Consider the following 19792-nt stretch of genomic DNA (forward strand, 5'->3'; position numbering starts at 1 on the left):
TGTATCCATAAATGAATTCATCGTCAGTTATTCATTGTTTTATGTCAGTGAGGTGAATAGTGGCACTCTCAACTGACAAACTGTCCCATGTTTTTCTTTAGATTGAATGTGATATTTCAATTCCTTGCTGTCGTTCTTTTATGTTTTTCAAACAAACATCAACATCTCCTCGTGTGTGCTAGGACCTAAAAAAAAGAGCAACAGTAAATTTCTCTAATGGACCAGTAAAAATAATCAGCAAAACAATTCATGCAGTTGTTTAGCTGAGTCATTGTCAGCTGTCCAGAAACAGGAGGGTCTAAAATGCATAAAATGTATGCAGGTGAGCCACATACACAAAATGCGATTAGCTGAAACAGCGGCGCCCATTATGTCCACTGTATTCACAAGCCACATGGTGGCTTCCACACATCGGTGCCTGCTCCTATGCATTTTTAATGGATTAATTCATCAATCCAAATGGTATGAATTATTTGTTTGTTTGTTTGTTTGTTTTAAACCTGTCCTGTCCAGCAATCAGAATTATGGTCTGAATGCTTTGTTGTGCCAAACATATTTGCTTTCCCAAGCGGAGCACCATAGTGGAGTCTTGTGGCTGTTATGCTGGAGCGGACAGGGGGTGCAAGCCAGATTGGCAAAAGATAAAAGAAAAGGCGGGGTAAAAAGTCAAACGGACACACTGGGTCTCTAACTCCTGCCTCTGTAACAAAGCAGATTCAAATGATATACACCACCAAAAAGACAAAACGGACAGAGGTACACAAACAAATACACAATTTTGCTGTGTATGCACAAGTGTGTGCACGCTGCATGTGTGCGTGCGCTTCCCACTCCCGGCACAGGGACCTGGGACCCGTGTCGACTGCACCCAGGGCAACGCCACACAGTGGTGGCCAGCAACCCGCCACAACAAACCCCTATGCTGTATCAACGCTGTGTCTGGCATTGCTACAGCGTAGCTCTCCTCACTTACCTGTCTCACTGTGGTATGAATTTCAAAATCCTACGTGACCTCATTATATGGCTTTTACATTGACAAACTTGGGTGTCCATGCTGCCTGGCTGCTCACCTGGCAGGCTTAACTTTTTAGTAAAATATAAAGCATTTTAGAGCTATAAATGTTTGGTTTAATTAAATGTTAGAGCTTCAGCTAATTAAAGTTGAAGGAATATTTTTTACTTCACTTTTTAAATGGTACTTATGGTAACTTACTTTCAGTTTGTTATTTTATTATGATTATGGTTATGGTTTTGTTGGTATAGGTGTGTCTTCACACCTGCAGGCAGTTGAGATGCCGGCATTTTAGATCAGCACTCACCACTGCTCTTCGCCAAGTGTTCTGCTAACCACAGTTAGTGCTGGCTGAACTTACTTTGTGTTTTTCTCTGCAGCCACTCAGGCGACTTTCACGCTACATCCCAGATAATACTCACCTTTTCTCCCGTCACTCGCTTATGCTTGGCAGCTCTGTCCTGTCAGCTCACCTCACCTGCCCGACCTCCAGCCGCCGTTATTGCATTCCATGGATTCCACTGCTCTTAGAACCCAGCTGCATCACCCGCACCTCCTACCTCCCCTGTTGAGAGCAAACCTGTATTGATTAAAGCTCCTCTGGATTGTATGGACTCAGCCACTAAATCCACTCTCCTCTCTTTGCAGTGTATTGAGACTCCCGGTTGCATTCCCTGAAGCCCATGCCTTTCCTTCATACCCCTGAGCTTTAGCCTTTCTAGTAAATTATTTCAGTCTAATTATGTTTTTCTAATCATAGCTTCAGGTTAAACTCACAGAGTTAGGAAATCTTTGTTCATAGTTCATGGTCTAGTTGTCCTTACAGTTTTGTGCTTTGTACAATAATCACACTAACCTGTACCTCGGTGTGAGTTCAGCTACTGAGTCTGTCTATTCCAGCCTCGGCTGTGACATTTTGACTTGTATTTTGAAATTTACAATTACAGGAAAAATATTCACAAATTTGTAGATTTGATAATTACATAAATATACTGAGTTGCAAATGTGTAATTCAAATTTTCTTTGTATGTGTCTAGTTTTTACTACATACAACCACAACTCTGTGATAACAGCCTCCCAAATTAGTGAATACTAGTGCTCAGCTGCGCTCTCTCAAGCCACAGATTCACACGTTCTGCATTTTCCACTCACAACTTCACTGTCAGGGACATCAGTACATCACAGTTTAAATCCCACTAGAGTTTTCCTCAGTGCTTTCATGCTGATTTACCTATCATTATACTATATGAAAATGAAAATCACTGGTATTTCTGTTTGTTATAGAGCCATTAGAGCCTTAATTGCTACCTTTTTTCTACTCTTTTGGACTTGCAACACTAGTACAAAATGAAAAGCTCTGAGAAAAGAAAGATGGAAGCTCATAAGGTGCTAATAACTGATAATTCCACTAGCAAGCGAACTGCGGATAAGAGTACCCTCGAGTACCATCAAGGGAAACATGCAAAACTAACAGAAAAGGATTTTCCCTTTCTTCCTCTTACACCATCTGAATCCCCAACAGTCAAATGGAGAAAGGTTGAGGACACACCAACAACATTTTTTGAGTTTATCTGAGCTGACATTAAAACCATGAAGGAGAGAGTCGACCATTTTGACACGCAACTTGCAAAATATCAGGAAACCAGCAATTCACATGAAAAATGTCTTTCTCACCTGGAAGGTTTTTATGGCTGAGAGTAAAAGGACAGAGAGGACAGAAGTCATTCAAACATGTCAAGCTGTTCTGCCAGAGCCCAAAAATGAGCTACGTCGTGGATACTGTGCATTGCCTAGGCCCAAAGAGGACAAAGGTGTTGTGGGGCTCTGAGTTATTTCTCACGGAACAGAAAGCTCAGCACTTGTTTTCATTCTCAAAAATCATTTTAATGGAAAAATCATGATCTCTGAATGTGGCAAAACTGGTCATTATTTTCTATTAGTGCTTGACATTGCAAATGTGACTTTTATTGTTGTAAATGTTTATGGTGTGGAGGTAAGCATTAACGGCACAGAGCTCTCAGTTCTCACTCCTTCTTTATTCCTCTCCAACATCAACTGCACACATCGCGCCACACAACACAGGAACACACTTCCTTAACACTGGGTGTGAGTGGAGCCCTCTAGTGGTCCACCACACATGCCCCCCCCGAACACCCAGCAGAACTAGTCCAGGACCCGGGGCTTAAGCAAACGGCCGGAACGGCTGAACTGGGGGGGTGGGAAACTGACAGAGGGCAACCCAGCCCGGGAGCGAGGCTGGCACTGGCGGTCAGAAAAAGCTGCAGACGACTCGGACTCCGTTGATTGTGGGTCGCTCCTGGGGGAAAAAAACAGAATCCATCAGCCCGGTGGCAGGTGGGCGGCCGCGGCGAGGGGCCTGGGCCGGGACCACCTGATCCTCTTGCATAACATGTGCAGGCTTAAGTCTGTCAACAGAGACAACCTCCTGCCGACCGCCAAAGTCCAAAATGAAATGTTTCTTGCCTGGTTTAAGAACCCTGTATGGCCCGTCATATGGTGGACGCAGCGGAGTCTGCGTTATCTGCGGCCCGTTGCATGCTCGAGTCAGGGGTCACCAATGTGGAGGTAAGCATTAACGGCACAGAGCTCTCAGTTCTCACTCCTTCTTTATTCCTCTCCAACATCAACTGCACACATCGCGCCACACAACACAAGAACACACTTCCTTAACACTGGGTGTGAGTGGAGCCCTCTAGTGGTCCACCACAATGGTTTCAGTTCCTAACCTGAAAATAATGTTTTCATTGACAGGTTAGGGGAGCGAGTACTTCACTGGTTAACTAAATATCCCAATTCTGACATTGTTTTTGGTGGGGACTTTAATGTTGTACTAAATAATTGTCTTGACAGGTGATCTTTTAGAAACTCTGATTCTTAGAGTCTATATCTAGAACTGTTTATGAGCAGATTTAATTGAAGAGGGACACACACCCAGGTCGGAAGAAAATCACTATCAAACCAGTCTGTAAACATCTGAGTAATGTAACTGCACTAAGTGATCAGGAAACTATTTGTACCCTTATTCCTCTTGCTGCTTCTTCATGTTGCCCTAAATCTGCTTTTTGGAAACTTAGCAGCAGCATCTGCCAACATCCTGACGTGTGTTTGAAGATTGAAAATATGATCTGGCAGTACTGGAACAAAGCTGTAAAGGAAAATATGTTTGGCCTTAAAATACAAAATGGTTAAATTCCTGAGAAAGTGTTGTAGCCAAAATTACAAAAACTGGTGGAACATGATGTAATAAACAAAATTAATCAACAATGTGTTTTTGTTTGCATGTGTGTAGTCTGCCTGACTGACTCACTGACTGTGATTTTAGCTCAGAGTGAGCCTACGACAATCTCTGTACCCAAAAGTTTTACAGCTTAAATGGAAATATGGAGAGAGACGATATTTCAATTTATCTAATGTTGGTTTTAACTTAGGAAACGAACATAGGGTTTCAAGGTGATAAAGTAAAATTTAAGGCGTTTTCTCTGCTATTAAACATCTTGGCTTTATTGTTCAACCAAAGGCAACAAGAAGGTTAACTAAATCTTCTTCTCACGCAAACAGGAGTTTATTTTTTACACTTTCAGTGTAATTTAAAGCTCTTCATTCAAACTACTTAAAACATGTTTGCGCATCATACTTTTTCTGTTTTCTACATTCAGAAGCATACGTTCTCAGCCCCCCTCTATGCGTTATTACCGCGATGTACAAAATGAAATAATGTCAGTCGCAAAGTCGGATTCGGAGGACTGACTGCTTCGTCAGTACTGAAAAAAAATGTTGTGCATAACTGATGCAGTATTTACTACAATGACTGTATTTTGACATTTTGTTTGTAAATTCAAACTGCTTAAAACTCGTCGAGCAAAAATAAACGCAGACTTGCGCTTCACCACGTCAGAGCGTTGAGCAATGCGAATGATCAGAGTCCACACGGGAAGCCTCTTTCGAAAAATCTTTCCTCCCATGTCATGCAGCGTGGGCCGTAATGGAGCGGTGTTGTGGAAAAATCACCAGCCATCTGTGGCTCTGGTCTACTCTGTCGTTTTTGACACTATGTTTTGCACCTGTGATGTTACACCCGCAATGTTTGGATTTTAAACCGCCCTTCCGACCGCAGAGAGAGCTGGAATTTTGTATAATGTACAAGGAATTTGGCTGCTGTGATTATCAGAAAGACCAGGAGCTGATGTCTAAATACTACCAGATTATGGATAATTTTGACTACAGTGGATATGCCAGCTGTGCCGGGTTCATCTTCGACTTGCTCTGCCAGGTAGGAACACATGGACAAAGGTCGGTTGGCTGAGTCCAGGACCTACCATTACACTGGCCAAACAAAACAACTCCTGTAAAAAGAGCAAAAGAAGAAAAACAACAAAGCAATATGGTGTCTTTAGTTAAAAACAAAATTGTCATGACGACTTTGAAAGCTGTACACTGAAAGCTGTACAGTAAAGGCTATCAAAGATTTTTCTGAAAATCTAGTTTATTTATGTTCTGTCATTACTGGTAATGCAGTCTATAGAAAATACATGGAATTATGCTGCGAATCAGCTACAGGCATATCTCAATATAATAACCCGCAGTAATCTTGCTTTGCAAGTATGTATTAACGAAGTATATTATTATTAATTCTTAAAATTAATATTCATTTACCATTATGTATTCAATTGTCCAAATACAAGGTAGTTAAAGTGCACAGGGAGAACCCTGGTTCTTTGCAAAATTTACCCAGACCATGACATATCATTCTATGTATGCAGATCAATATGGGTCAAGACTAAAGTTATATATCTTTTCTATATATCTCCTTTAGTCATTAGGACTGAATGAACTTTATTAACATTAAGAAATTGCTGGTGTCACCATTTTAGTTTTTTAAGCTCAATAATATTTTGTGTTATGGCCCACAACTTTACTGGTTTAGTTCACTAACACCACTAATAATATTTCACAAGAGAAGCTTTTATATAAGACTTTGCTCAGCAGGAAAGAATGGGCAATGGAAGAACAAGTAGGTACTCTGTTCCCCAAGAGAACAGAGTATTGGACCAAGATTTATATAAAGGACACATAATGTCAAATTGTATTTTTAACTTGTTCATGTTGTAATCAATGTAACAAAAACGACCAATGCAGGTTTAAAGACCACTTTACACGGTACAAGTGGCACTAACTGTTCCTTCTTGTTGCATGTCTCTTCATGTGTTGCTTGTCTCCTCTTTTCCTCCATCTGTCTGATCTCAGGAGTGTTCTCCCTATGCGGCTCACCTCTTTGATGCTGAGGATCCAAGCACCCCGCTCAGGACCATCCCAGGCCTCTGTTCTGAATACTGCTTTCAGTTTTGGAATAAGTGTTCTTTCACCATTCCTTTCTTGTCTGGTGACCCACATATAGCAAACGTCAGAGAAAATCAGACCAGTCTCTGCCATTACCTGGAGTTACAAGACAAGGACTACTGTTATCCATATCTGCTTAACAACCAGCGACTCACTCAGAACCTGGGTGGCATTCAGGTGAACTCAAATGGCTGTCTGCAGCTGTGCCTGGAAGAAGTGGCCAATGGTCTCCAGAATCCATTAGCTATGGTGCATGCCAATGATGGCACACATAGATTCTTTGTGGCAGAACAAGTCGGCCTGGTGTGGACCTATCTTCCAGATAGGTCCAAGCTGGAGAGACCATTTCTGAACATTACCCAGGTTGTGCTAACGTCATCATGGGAAGGTGATGAGAGAGGCTTTCTTGGACTCGCCTTTCACCCCAAATACAAGTACAACGGGAAGCTGTATGTGTATTACTCAGTGGAGGTGGGTTTTGATGAGAGAATCAGAATCAGTGAGTTCCATGTATCAGCCAATGACATGAATGAGGTGGACCACAGCTCTGAGCGGTAGGTATGAACTGTTGTACTTGGATAGCAAAAAGTACCACCTTCTTCTAAAACCTGAACTGTTTTGCAGTTTTATACTTTTTGTCATACTGACCATTATCAGAGAGAAACAAATGGTTTATACCAATTCTTTTGTGCTTTTTGTGTAAATTTGTTTTAATCTATTCCTTATTTCTTGTATCCACATGTTCCTTTTAGAGTTATTCTGGAGATTGATGAACCAGCATCCAACCATAATGGTGGGCAGCTGCTATTTGCAGATGATGGGTACTTGTATATTTTCACAGGTGATGGTGGAATGGCAGGAGACCCATTTGGGAAATATGGGAATGCTCAGAACAAGTAAGGAGCTCATAATTAGACAAATGAAAATTTAAAAAATGTATACATTAAAATGTACAATAGCTAATTTGAATGTATAATCAGTTCTTGTATGTTTCTTGACATTTTAGATGAAAAAAATCTACCACGTGCTTTCTTTATAGGCATGTTGTTATGACAGTATGACCTTCATTACAATCTGTTGAAAATTATGTTCAGTTTATGTCCAGTAAGAAATTGCAAAAACAGCAAAAAATCTTTTTTTTTTGCATGTTTTAAAGATAAACATGGCAACTATACAAAAATATACAGTGAGAACTGTTATGTGTGTCTGTTAAACAGAAGAGAGGATGAAAGTACTGATGGTATTGCTGTTTAAAACTGGAAAATGAGAGCTGAAACCCTATCAATCAATATGTAGTGAAAGATTAACATTTTTTATGTTGTAGGTCAGCTCTCTTGGGTAAAGTACTTCGAATTGATGTGGATGACAACCAGAGAGGTCCATTGTACAGAATTCCTCCAGATAACCCGTTTATACATGAGCAGGGAGCACGTCCGGAGGTTTATGCTTACGGTGTTCGCAATATGTGGAGGTGTTCGGTGGACCGGGGTGATCCATGGACCAAAGATGGCAAAGGGCGTATCTTCTGTGGGGATGTAGGCCAGAACAAGTTCGAGGAAATCGATATAATCGAGAAAGGTCGAAATTATGGCTGGAGAGCTAAAGAAGGCTTCTCTTGCTACGATAAGAAACTCTGTGCCAACAGTTCATTAGGTAGGTATGCTACAGCAATGTATTAATGTTATGGCAAACAGTATAGAGAAGAACAGAACTTTAAAAGATTTGTCTGTGTAATTTATCCATTGCATTAAAAAGTGCATAATCAGTCTACATTAGTCTCAGACCAGTCACCATTTTGCACTCAGAAGTGCGTTAATTCTTATGGCGAAATCAACTTTCTGTGTTTTCTTACCTGGAAGATTGAGCATGCATCAAGAAATTAGCCTGTGGCAGTTAAACAATGCTCAGTTGGTGTGAAGGAGCAAAAGGTGAACCAAGGAAATATTCTCCACACCATTATACCACTGCCACCAGCCTACCATCCAAAATCATCACTCGTCACTTCAGGCAACTTTTTTTCCATTCTTTTATTTTGGTTAGCCAATGTTATGTAGAAAAATCCGAATTTGTCAATAGTTTCTGAACTAGTCCAACTGCCTTATCTGGCATCAATAACTATGCCATATCCAAAGTAATTACTTCTTCATTCTGATGCTTGATTTGAATTTCAGCTGGTTGTTTTGACTGTGTCTACGTGCCGAACCCATTAAGCTACTGTCATGACTGGCTGATTAGAAATTTGCATTAACAAGCATGGATGATGAGTATATTTTGCAGTTTTTGTATGAACAAAGACATCATACAGTTGCTGAATAGTTGACATAAATGTCTTGTTCAACAGAGACAGTTACTCTTTCACTGTCACCGTTACATTGTCACTGTTTCCCCACACATTTCTTCTTCTGAATCAGGTCATACATTTTTCAAAATAATGGCAGTTTGTATTCAAAATCATTCTTAATTAGGAATGAAATAAATATTTGCTTAAAAATTCAGAATTAAATTTAGCTTATCAGTCAAATATAGATGGCAAATCTTTTGTTGGTACTTGAATGAACCCAACCCTGTGTTGAACTAAGATGTATTTAAAATGGCTAAAATTGCACATCCTGTTCTGATGCTCTGATAATGGAGATCCATAATAATGCAGTTAATTACCTTTTTCCATTTTTTCACAGATGATGTCCTGCCTGTTTATGCATATCCTCATAAGATGGGCAAGTCAGTCACTGGTGGTTATGTGTATCGAGGTTGTGAATACCCCAACCTGAATGGCATTTATATATTTGGAGACTTCATGAGTGGGTAGGCTTCACTTGAAAGATATTATTTTATTGTTTAAAACATTTATTTTTATGTTGATAACAGTAGTGAAATACCAATCATTTGTGAAATTAATGCAGTGTTATGTCTGCCCCAAAAAATCGATTGCTGTGTTTCATGCAACTTCATTCGCATCCTAGGATTTCAGAAATGGCACAATATCATTCCTACAGCTACTTGAAAAAATCATCTGCTGAACCAAGTTCCTCACCAAATAAAATGAAACGCCTTCTCTTCTTCAGGTCACCATTGTTTCAGTATTGGTTCATCCATCAAAATCAACATTGATTCACTTATCAAGACTAATCCTCTTTGGACTAGTCTTCATAGCTGAATAGTAGCCTTGCTAGTACAATAGAACAACTTCACAAGTCTTACTCAAAGATCCTAATCTTAACCTTTTCTGTAGACTTTCAGAAAGTCCACCTATTTTAGGGAATAAAAATACTTTTATATTGTAATAGGATGGCAGCGATGTGACTGAAATAGAGGGGCTCATCTGCCAGTTTGAGTCCCTGCTTCTCTCCATGTGTGGAAGAGTTGTTGGGCAAGATACTAAGCCCAACTAAGCAAGCACTTGGTGACAGTGGGAAGGAAAAACTCAATTTTAACAGGAAGAAACCTCCGGCAGAACCAGGGTCAAGGAGGAGCAGCCATCTGCTGCAACTGGAGGGGGCTGATGGGAAGAAGACAGGATAAAACACAAGTTGTGGAAAACAGCCAGAGATTCATAATAACTAATGATTAAATGCAGAGTGGTGTAGTGAGTGAAAAGGTGAGTGAAGAAAAAATACTTAACTCACCATGGGTGCATCATCCTAGCAGCCTAAACTAAAGCCTAAACAAGGTCACCTAACTATATCCTTTATCAAAAAGAAAGGTCTTGAGTATAATTTTAAAAGTAGAAAAGTTGCCTGTCTCCCGAATCCAAACTGGGGGCTGGTTCCACAGAAGACGAGCCTTAAAGCTGAAGGCTATGCTCCCATTTTACTTTTAAATAGTCTAGGACAGGGGTGTCCAAGTCCAGGCCTCGAGGGTCGGTGTCCTGCAGGTTTTAGGTCTGCTGGGTCAACACACCTGAATCTACATTACCAGGTCTCTGGAGAAATTCAAGACATGTTGAGGGGGTCATTTAGCCATTTAAATCAGCTGTGTTGGATGAAGGACACATCTAAAACCTGCAGGACACTGGCCCTCGATGACTGGACTTGGACACCCCTGGTCTAGGAACTGCAAGTAAAGCGAAATGCTCTATTGGGGTGATGGGTGATGGTTGTGAAGTATGTGACACACACACACCGTTTTGGCTCATGATCAAGTGTTTATTTATAATAATAAAGCACCGTGACAGCTCGTTCCGGTCCAGCCAGTCTCCCGCTCGACTCTGCCATCACTATATAGACACACAGAAGGAAGACACTCATGACACAATCGCCACCACCTGTGGCTCGCCTGCCTCCCGGTACCACCCCCCTGAGCTCACCGCTCCACCCCTCCCCTGCAGCTACGCCAGGGACCACACCTCCGCCACAATGGTACTATATGATGGACCTGATTATTCGAGACCTTGAGGAGATGGTTTTAAATTTGATTCTGGATTTAACAGGGAGCCAATGAAGAGAAGCCAACATGGGAGAAATATAGTCTCTCTTTCTAGTCCCTGACACCACCATACCTTCTCAATATCAGAGGTTAACATCAGGTCTTCTGTAACTTTCATGTCTTATCCAACACTCCAATGTGCATTGTACCAAATGTACTATAGTCATATGAAGGAATTCAGAAGTACTCTAAAAATGCAGAAGTAACTGGTACTGAGGGGTGTGAAATTAAAAATACAAAAAAGCATAAAGTGCCTACACATTAGGAATCATGGACTTTATATATGTTCCAGGCGTTTGATGAGCCTGCAGGAGGACAAAAAAACAGGAAACTGGAAATACAATGAGATATGTATGGGGGTGGGGCTAACCTGTGCCTTTCCTGGACTTATCAACAACTATCACCAATACATCATCTCCTTTGCTGAGGATGAATCTGGTAATGAATCATCTCACAATCTCACAGTTATTGTTTTTCTGTAGTGTTTTTAGCTGTTTTAGGAGTTCAAATGAATGTTTTGTGTAATATTCTTTAAATATGTTATTCCTTTCAGGTGAGCTATACTTCATGTCCACTGCAATACCAAGTGCTACATCACCTTCAGGAGTCGTTTATAAAGTGATCGATCCCTCAAGGTGAGTGATAGAATTACTCATTATTTTCAGTTTGTTTTAAATGAAATCAATATTAATTTAGACAAACTCACCTGAATCAATGACAGGTTGTTTAAAGGGAGAAACATCTTTGTAGAGAAGGTATAACCACACTGCACACTGTTTCCCTTTCAATTATTTTTGTTCAGTTAACTTTGTCAGGTACAGAGAAACCGCGTTCATGCAAACATCTGTACATAGATATACAGTGGCTTGCAAAAGTATTCGGCCCCCTTGAACTTTCCCACATTTTGTCACATTACAGCCACAAACATGAATCAATTTTATTGGAATTCCACGTGAAAGACCAATACAAAGTGGTGTACACGTGAGAAGTGGAACGAAAATCATACGTGATTCCAAACATTTTTTACAAATAAATAACTGAAAAGTGGGGTGTGCGTAATTATTCAGACCCCTTTGGTCTGAGTGCAGTCAGTTGCCCATAGATATTGCCTGATGAGTGCTAATGACTAAATAGAGTGCACCTGTGTGTAATCTAATGTCAGTACAAATACAGCTGCTCTGTGACGGCCTCAGAGGTTGTCTAAGAGAATATTGGGAGCAACAACACCATGAAGTCCAAAGAACACAGCAGACAGGTCAGGGATAAAGTTACTGAGAAATTTAAAGCAGGCTTAGGCTACAAAAAGATTTCCCAAGCCTTGAACATCCCACGGAGCACTGTTCAAGCCATCATTCAGAAATGGAAGGAGTATGGCACAACTGTAAACCTACCAAGACAAGGCCGTCCACCTAAACTCACAGGCCGAACAAGGAGAGCGCTGATCAGAAATGCAGCCAAGAGGCCCATGGTGACTCTGGACGAGCTGCAGAGATCTACAGCTCAGGTGGGGAATCTGTCCATAGGACAACTATTAGTCGTGCACTGCACAAAGTTGGCCTTTATGGAAGAGTGGCAAGAAGAAAGCCATTGTTAACAGAAAACCATAAGAAGTCCCGTTTGCAGTTTGCCACAAGCCATGTGGGGGACACAGCAAACATGTGGAAGAAGGTGCTCTGGTCAGATGAGACCAAAATGGAACTTTTTGGCCTAAATGCAAAACGCTATGTGTGGCAGAAAACTAACACTGCACATCACTCTGAACACACCATCCCCACTGTCAAATATGGTGGTGGCAGCATCATGCTCTGGGGGTGCTTCTCTTCAGCAGGGACAGGGAAGCTGGTCAGAGTTGATGGGTGGAGCCAAATACAGGGCAATCTTGGAAGAAAACCTCTTGGAGTCTGCAAAACACTTGAGACTGGGGCGGAGGTTCACCTTCCAGCAGGACAACGACCCTAAACATAAAGCCAGGGCAACAATGGAATGGTTTAAAACAAAACATATCCATGTGTTAGAATGGCCCAGTCAAAGTCCAGATCTAAATCCAATCCAGAATCTGTGGCAAGATCTGAAAACTGCTGTTCACAAACGCTGTCCATCTAATCTGACTGAGCTGGAGCTGTTTTGCAAAGAAGAATGGGCAAGGATTTCAGTCTGTAGATGTGCAAAGCTGGTAGACACATACCCTAAAAGACTGGCAGCTGTAACTGCAGCAAAAGGTGGTTCTACAACAAGGGCGTAGATTTGGCATGGACGGAAGGGACATGTCCCCACCAATATCCAGCGATTATTGAATTGTCCCCACCAATAATTTGATCTCTTCGAAAAAAAAAAAAAAAAAAAAAAAAAAAACCTAATAGAAAGAAAAAAACGATCTGTCAACGTCTCATTCACCCAGCGGTGCAGAAAGAGTTAAATTACATTCTCTACTGGAGTCCTACCTGATGTGACAAATATGGCCAATGTGATTGGCTGTGCCTTTCAGGGAGCTCTATTTAGTTTTAGCAGCGGCAAGCCTGCGCTGTGAGGAGAGGAGGATGGCAGCACAAAGGAAGAACCTGGATACAAGAAAGTATTTTTCAAAGAAACCTGTAAGTCACCTAAAGCCAAGTTAACTCATAAAATGTGTCCGTCTTAATAACGTTACAGGCTATGCTAGGCTTTGGCCCACATCAGTCTAAAATTGTATGTAACCATGAATAACGTGTTTTGGAAACTAAATGCACAACATGTAGCACTATTAGTTATCTCAGTCTCCCAGAGTAGCATTTCTAATTTTGATTGAAACTGTCAGCCTCGAGCAAGCTAGGATATTAGTTTACAGAGGCTGTTAAAATTGTATGTCTAACGATAAAATGTTGGTGACACAATAATTTCATCCTAATGGTAATGACATATTCATAGGGTTCATTTTTGAGACAATATATCATGAGGTAGTCATGATTTTGCAAATATTCCACCTTGTAGTGCAGTTTGCACAAATTGTTTTAAAAATGCACTCACCCTACAAACATTAGTGATGAGTCAAGATCTGCACAAATTGACAGAAACACTGAAGCAGCTACACATTTTATTCTTATTGTCATGTATGTCCTATTTGTCAGGTGACAGAAGAACCAACACAAAGCTCAGAGTAATGGTGATACAAGATCACAGGTGAAATTGGATGATGACTTGATGGTTCATTACTGTATTTGAAGCACATGTGTGACTGCATGTATTTGGAATGTCTCACTGTTATTTCTCAGGTGACAAAGGCAGCTCTGCCTTGTTGTAGCTCGGACAGAGGTGAAGAGGCGAGGTCACAGGTTACTGACTGATGATTTGGTGCGATAGATTAACTAGTATTTATTATCATGACAATTGTTAGGCTGCTGATGTAAATTGATTCATTAGTGTATATTTGACAAAGAATCTGAATTGACAAGTCTCACTTTTTATATAGCACGAATCAATGTGTTATTTTATCAGGTGGCAATATGTCCTAGTGCAGTCAGAGGGGAAGAGCCAGGGCCAAAGGTGAGGCACATCAAGCACTTAATAATAATAATTTTAATCTGAGGATAAAACGCATGTGCTGAGGCTGAAAGAAGCTTCAGTGCTCTCAGAAGACTAAAAACATGGCTAAGGTCAACAATGACTCAAATGAGATTAAACAATGCTGCTGTATGCCATGTCCACCAGGAGAGACTGGACAGTATACATGTAAAACCAATATGCCAGCAGTTTATCTCAGTTAACCAGAGGAGAAGGCATGTGTTTGGCTCCTTCACATAGTGGACATTGAGTTGTTGTGTGGGCCACCAGTAGTCCATGTCTGTTGCTGTAACAGTAGTTCATGTTTAGAACAAAAAATCCCAGCTCACTGATTTGATGGGGGCAATAGTGTGCCTAAAATGTTGCATAATTTTGCTGAGAGATCTTTTACTTTCTGGTAATCTCAGATGAGTAGTTTTTTCGTTGAGATGCTGCAGTAGCTGGAGTTTGTAAGGTTGCCATTTGTGAGTAGCTAATATCCGCCGAAGGGATGTTCGACTAATGCCACTCTCCAGTGACATGCGGCGAGTGCTACGCTGTGGGCTCTTGCTGAATGAAGCTAGGACAGCCACTGATGTTTCTTCATTGGTGACAGTTTTCTTGCGTCCACATTTTGGCAAATCCAACACTGAACCAGTTTCACGAAACTTAGCAAGCAGTTTGCTGACTGTAGCATCGGAGATGGGTGGTCTCATAGGGTGTCTTGCATTGAAATCTGCTGCAATGACCCGGTTACTGCGTTCACCAGATATCAACACAATTTCGATCCGCTCCTCACGTGTTAACCTCTTCAACATGTCAATGGCTGTGAACAAAGAAACTTGTAAATAACTCATGAAAGAATAAAGTTACGTTGAAACCAAGCACACCATTGTTTTTCTTGTGACATTACCAATAAGTTTGATGTGTCACATGGCCCTCTTCCTATTGAAAAAACAAAAGTTGTATCCAAGATGGCCAACTTCTAAATGGCCACCATGGTCACCACCCATCTTGAGGAGTTTTCCGCCTCACATATACTAATGTGCCACAAACAGGACTTTAATATCACCAACCATTCCCATTTTATTACGGTGTATCCATATAAATGGCCCACCCTGTAGAATAGCACATGTAGGCAAGTATATTTCTCCTTTTTTATCAAGAAGCAAAGACAAAAAGGGAAAAAAAAGAAACAGGGCAGGGTTTGGTGGTTGAATCATCCATCCCCACCAATGCCAAAACCAAATCTACGCCCTTGTTCTACAAAGTATTGACTCAGGGGGCTGAATAATTATGCACACCCCACTTTTCAGTTATTTATTGGTAACAAATGTTTGGAATCACGTATGATTTTTCTTCCACTTCTCACGTGTACACCACTTTGTATTGGTCTTTCACGTGGAATTCCAATAAAATTGATTCATGTTTGTGGCTGTAATGTGACAAAATGTGGAAAAGTTCAAGGGGGCCGAATACTTTTGCAAGCCAGTGTATATTCAGTAAGATTCAGTCACTGAAGCATTCCTAGCTACTCGACAGCCCACATGTGCATACTATCAATCAAGACCTGTGATCAAGTCTCCAAAATACGTTCTAGTCATTTGTATCAGAGGATGGAAAGGTAAAAATACAGTGAGAACATTTTCACTAATCTCAATAATGCATCTTCCTGCATTAAATCTGAAATGAATGAGGGATTGCTGAAGTGCACTTTTGTTTTTTTTATTTGGTGTTACTCTTCTTACAGATGTGGAGAGAGACAGAAACTCTGCTCTTGGCAGAGCTGAATATGTGCTCTTTGCACACATACCATAATCAGGTCTGCACAAGATCTGAAGAAGAGTCCAGCTTCTCCACCCTAACATTAACTAACGGTAACATTAGTTAGTGACTGAGCAGCCCTGGGACTTTTCTGTTTCTCATATAAACCGTTTCAGTGCCTCATCTTCAGCTGCAGGTCTCAACATCTGTCAGTTCAGTTGTAAGAGGGGGAAAGAGTTGAGATCTCTTTTACAAATGTGGGGTTGTGAAGTATAGGAATTCTCTTCTTAACTGTGTTTTGAACAAAGAACATTTTTGTTGTCTAATCAGAATCTTTGAAAAAGATTAGAGGCTAACATGAGAATATTAAATTGAAAGATTTGATGGAGATGTGTGATTCCTTTCTGCTCCCATTGCTAATGTGAAGAGTTGTTAATCTGAAAGTGTGGATTGTGCCAAACTAGAGAGAGACTACAGGGAGACTACATTTGTAATCTGTCAGAGTGGAAGAGATCAACAGGTTTGTGAAACAGTTGTGGCATTTAATAGAAACAGTAATAAAGACGAGGTCTGGAAGTTTGGTGTGATTGCAATGTATTTGTTCCAATTCTCTTCATGAGTTGTGGGCTTCATAATATATTGTAATATGATTAGCTAGATAGTAAAAAATTAGGTGCCTCAAGACCCCCATTACATTTTTCTGGTGAGTGGAGAGAATTTGGCTTTTTTGTTTTTCCAGTTGAACCTTATGATGTTGAAGTCTAACAAATGAATCAATTTAGGTGTAAGTTTGAATGGAATCACTGAGAAAAATTTATTAATTTGGGAGAGTAATTCAGGTTATTAATGTCAGGTTCTTAATTAATAACGAAGTCAGTAAATAGATGGAAGAGTAGTTTTTAGTAATTGTTGCTGTGTTCATATGGGGAGGAAATTTCACGACTCCCTTAAAGCTGACCCCTCTTAAACCGCAACAGTCAATGCAATGCCGGTCTCCACAGATGACAATGATTCCTTGGTATGGTCAATTTCCAAAAGGACAATAAATGTTAAAGGACAGCAAAGAGAAGCAATAAAAGGAACCTAACTCCTCTATCACCGTGTCTGTTCTATTATATGGATCTTGACTGTTAAAAACAGACTGTCAATGGTTAAATAAAAATAAACAGAGAATCTATCAACAAACGGTTATTTTTCATTGTGTTTTAGACGTGCTCCACCAAGACAGTGCCACTACGACCCTCTTCCAGTGAGAGTAAAAAGTAATCTCATCAAGTTTGTTCCTCAAGAAAGTGAGTTCACATACAAATTTTCTTCACACAAACTAAAATGATCAACCAGCTGTCTCCATTTTTATAATATCATTTGGTCGATATTGTTTCATCATCTTCCATTAGCTCTGGTTGGCATTGACCTGGCGAATGAAAACTTTGACCAACAATCCACTGAATCCTATCAGTGGCGCCAAGAGCTAAGCGATCATCTAGGCAAACTACAAGCAAGCCTGACTACTCCTGTACCAGCCAGAGGTACTTCCAAACCAACCAAAAATTCAAGGCGTAAAGACCGGCGTAGGAAGAACAAATCCAAATTGGAAAGTGTACCTCACATCCAGAAGGGAGCAGTGAGACTGGCTGGGGATGCAAGGAATGACCGTGGACGTGTAGAGATCTACATTAATGGGGAATGGGGCACCGTGTGTGATGACCTGTGGACCCTTGTCAATGCTGGAGTGGTTTGCCGGCAGCTTGGTTTCCAACATGCTCTGAAAGCAGCTAAGAACTCTGAGTTTGGTGAGGGAAAGGATTTGCGGATTCTTCTAGATGATGTTCATTGTGTAGGCACTGAATCCAGCCTTTTAGATTGCAGACATGCTGGTGTGGGGACACATAACTGTGCCCACTATGAAGATGCTGCTGTGATCTGTGGCAACTCATCATATGTTGCAGATGTTGCAGAAGTTTAAAAGTTTAACTAGTATTAAGTCGAGCGCAATTATGAAAGAGTTAATCTCCTGTTTAAAAAACCATTTAAAAAAAATCACAACACAATGCAGACAGCTATTCTATTTCCCACAGCAACAAGAAATAAACAGTAATGTAATCTAAAACTACAGTTTTGTTATATGTAGTACAATACAATGAACATGATAACTACTTAAGAGTATTTTTAAGTACAGCTCACAAGCAAATGCATACATTTCAATAATCTAAAGCAGGATAGTGTGTATACTGAGACAAATGAACAGTTATAATTTAATAAGATAATAAAGACAGTCCTTTGTTCAAAATAATGGATCTTATAGTATCAGTCAGAGTGCATTAAGATATAGTATAACAATTTAATTACACATAAGGTTTTTCCTTCAGTACTTTTCATTGATAAGTGAATACATTGGATTTTATTATTGGGTTATAAAAGTTTGACTTTACAGTGTAATATTAAAATTTGAATGTATATTTTGTGTCTCAATTTTTGGGGGGGAGGAATAAACAATGAGTCCCTACTTAATGTAATATAAAGGTGAACTGAATAAAAGCCTTAGAGCAAAGAGGCATACCAGAAACCTTTTACATGTGAAATCTGATGCAATATTTGAAGATGATTATCTCAAAGACTATCAAAGATAAAAGCCTGACATAATCACTGTTCTTTACATAAATTACCTCGCTTTAGCTTTTCTTCCATTCTGGAACTCCACAAAGTCATTTTCAGAGATGGCATAGATTTTTCCAGTAATGGGAGCCTCATGAAAAGACATTTAATGTGTTTCTATATTTAACGTATTTGAGCTCCAGAAGCCCTGCGCTGAAGAAAGAGGCTACATCTGCTTATTTTGCGCAGAATATCTTGATAACTTTACCTTACATTAAGCAGCAGCTGCCCACGTTAAACTGTGACTATTATGAAGATAATATTGATACGTGTATGCAATTGCATGAGCTGGAGATGGAGACCTTTTTTGAGGTCTTTAATCTTGCCAAAGTGGATAACAGAGACGACCACTCGGTGAAAATGACGAATCTGCGGATCCAACATCACATATAAAACTCTGCGTGGAAGGTCCCTCGCTTGTGTGTGAAATTTCAATTTACAAGTACGAATTTTGACCAGATTTTTCTTCCTTTCAGCTTATTGGTCAATGTCATGTCAATCACAAATTTAACAATCCAATCAGAGAATAGATGGATTTGGCGCTTTGCTGAGCTTAAGGTCCTGGAGTGGTAATACATTTTGAAGATGGAAGACATGGCAGCTCTCTGTCTCTCACTATATATACACATATACACACACACATACATACACACACACACACACACACACACACACACACACACACACACACACACACACACACACACACACACACACACACACATACATATACACACACACACACACACACACACACACATATATACACACATACATATACATACATATATACACACATACATATACATACATATATACACACATATATACATACATATATACACACATATATACATACACACACACACATATATACATACACACACACACACACATATATACATACATATATACACACATATATATATATATATATACACACACACACACACACACACACACACACACACACACACACACACACACACACACACACATATATACACACATATATACACACACACACACACACTGGCTTGCAAAAGTATTCGGCCCCCTTGA

At 40.2% G+C, this 19792-nt stretch overlaps 1 protein-coding gene across 3 annotated transcripts; it reads left to right on the forward strand.

Moving 5' to 3' along the window:
* The first annotated feature begins 4963 nt into the window (after positions 1 to 4963).
* hhipl1 (HHIP-like 1) lies at positions 4964 to 18645 on the forward strand. Of its 3 annotated transcripts, none has more exons than XR_005609439.1 (9): positions 4964 to 5303; positions 6278 to 6924; positions 7123 to 7266; positions 7695 to 8023; positions 9049 to 9175; positions 11088 to 11233; positions 11349 to 11430; positions 16062 to 17367; positions 17473 to 17536. XR_005609439.1 is itself a non-coding variant. In XM_031752490.2 (9 exons), the coding sequence occupies exons 1-9, from the start codon at positions 5016 to 5018 to the stop codon at positions 18039 to 18041; spliced, it is 2415 nt and encodes an 804-aa protein (XP_031608350.2). In that variant the 5' UTR covers positions 4964 to 5015; the 3' UTR covers positions 18042 to 18645. The 3 variants fall into 3 exon arrangements, 1 of the variants encoding a protein (XP_031608350.2); XR_004200226.2 differs by lacking the exon at positions 17473 to 17536 and having other exon boundaries at positions 16062 to 16188; positions 17285 to 17328; XM_031752490.2 differs by having other exon boundaries at positions 17285 to 17367; positions 17473 to 18645.
* Positions 18646 to 19792: the final 1147 nt, after the last annotated feature.

Source organism: Oreochromis aureus, linkage group 19 (assembly GCF_013358895.1).
Source record: "Oreochromis aureus strain Israel breed Guangdong linkage group 19, ZZ_aureus, whole genome shotgun sequence".
NCBI classification, from domain to species: domain Eukaryota; kingdom Metazoa; phylum Chordata; class Actinopteri; order Cichliformes; family Cichlidae; genus Oreochromis; species Oreochromis aureus.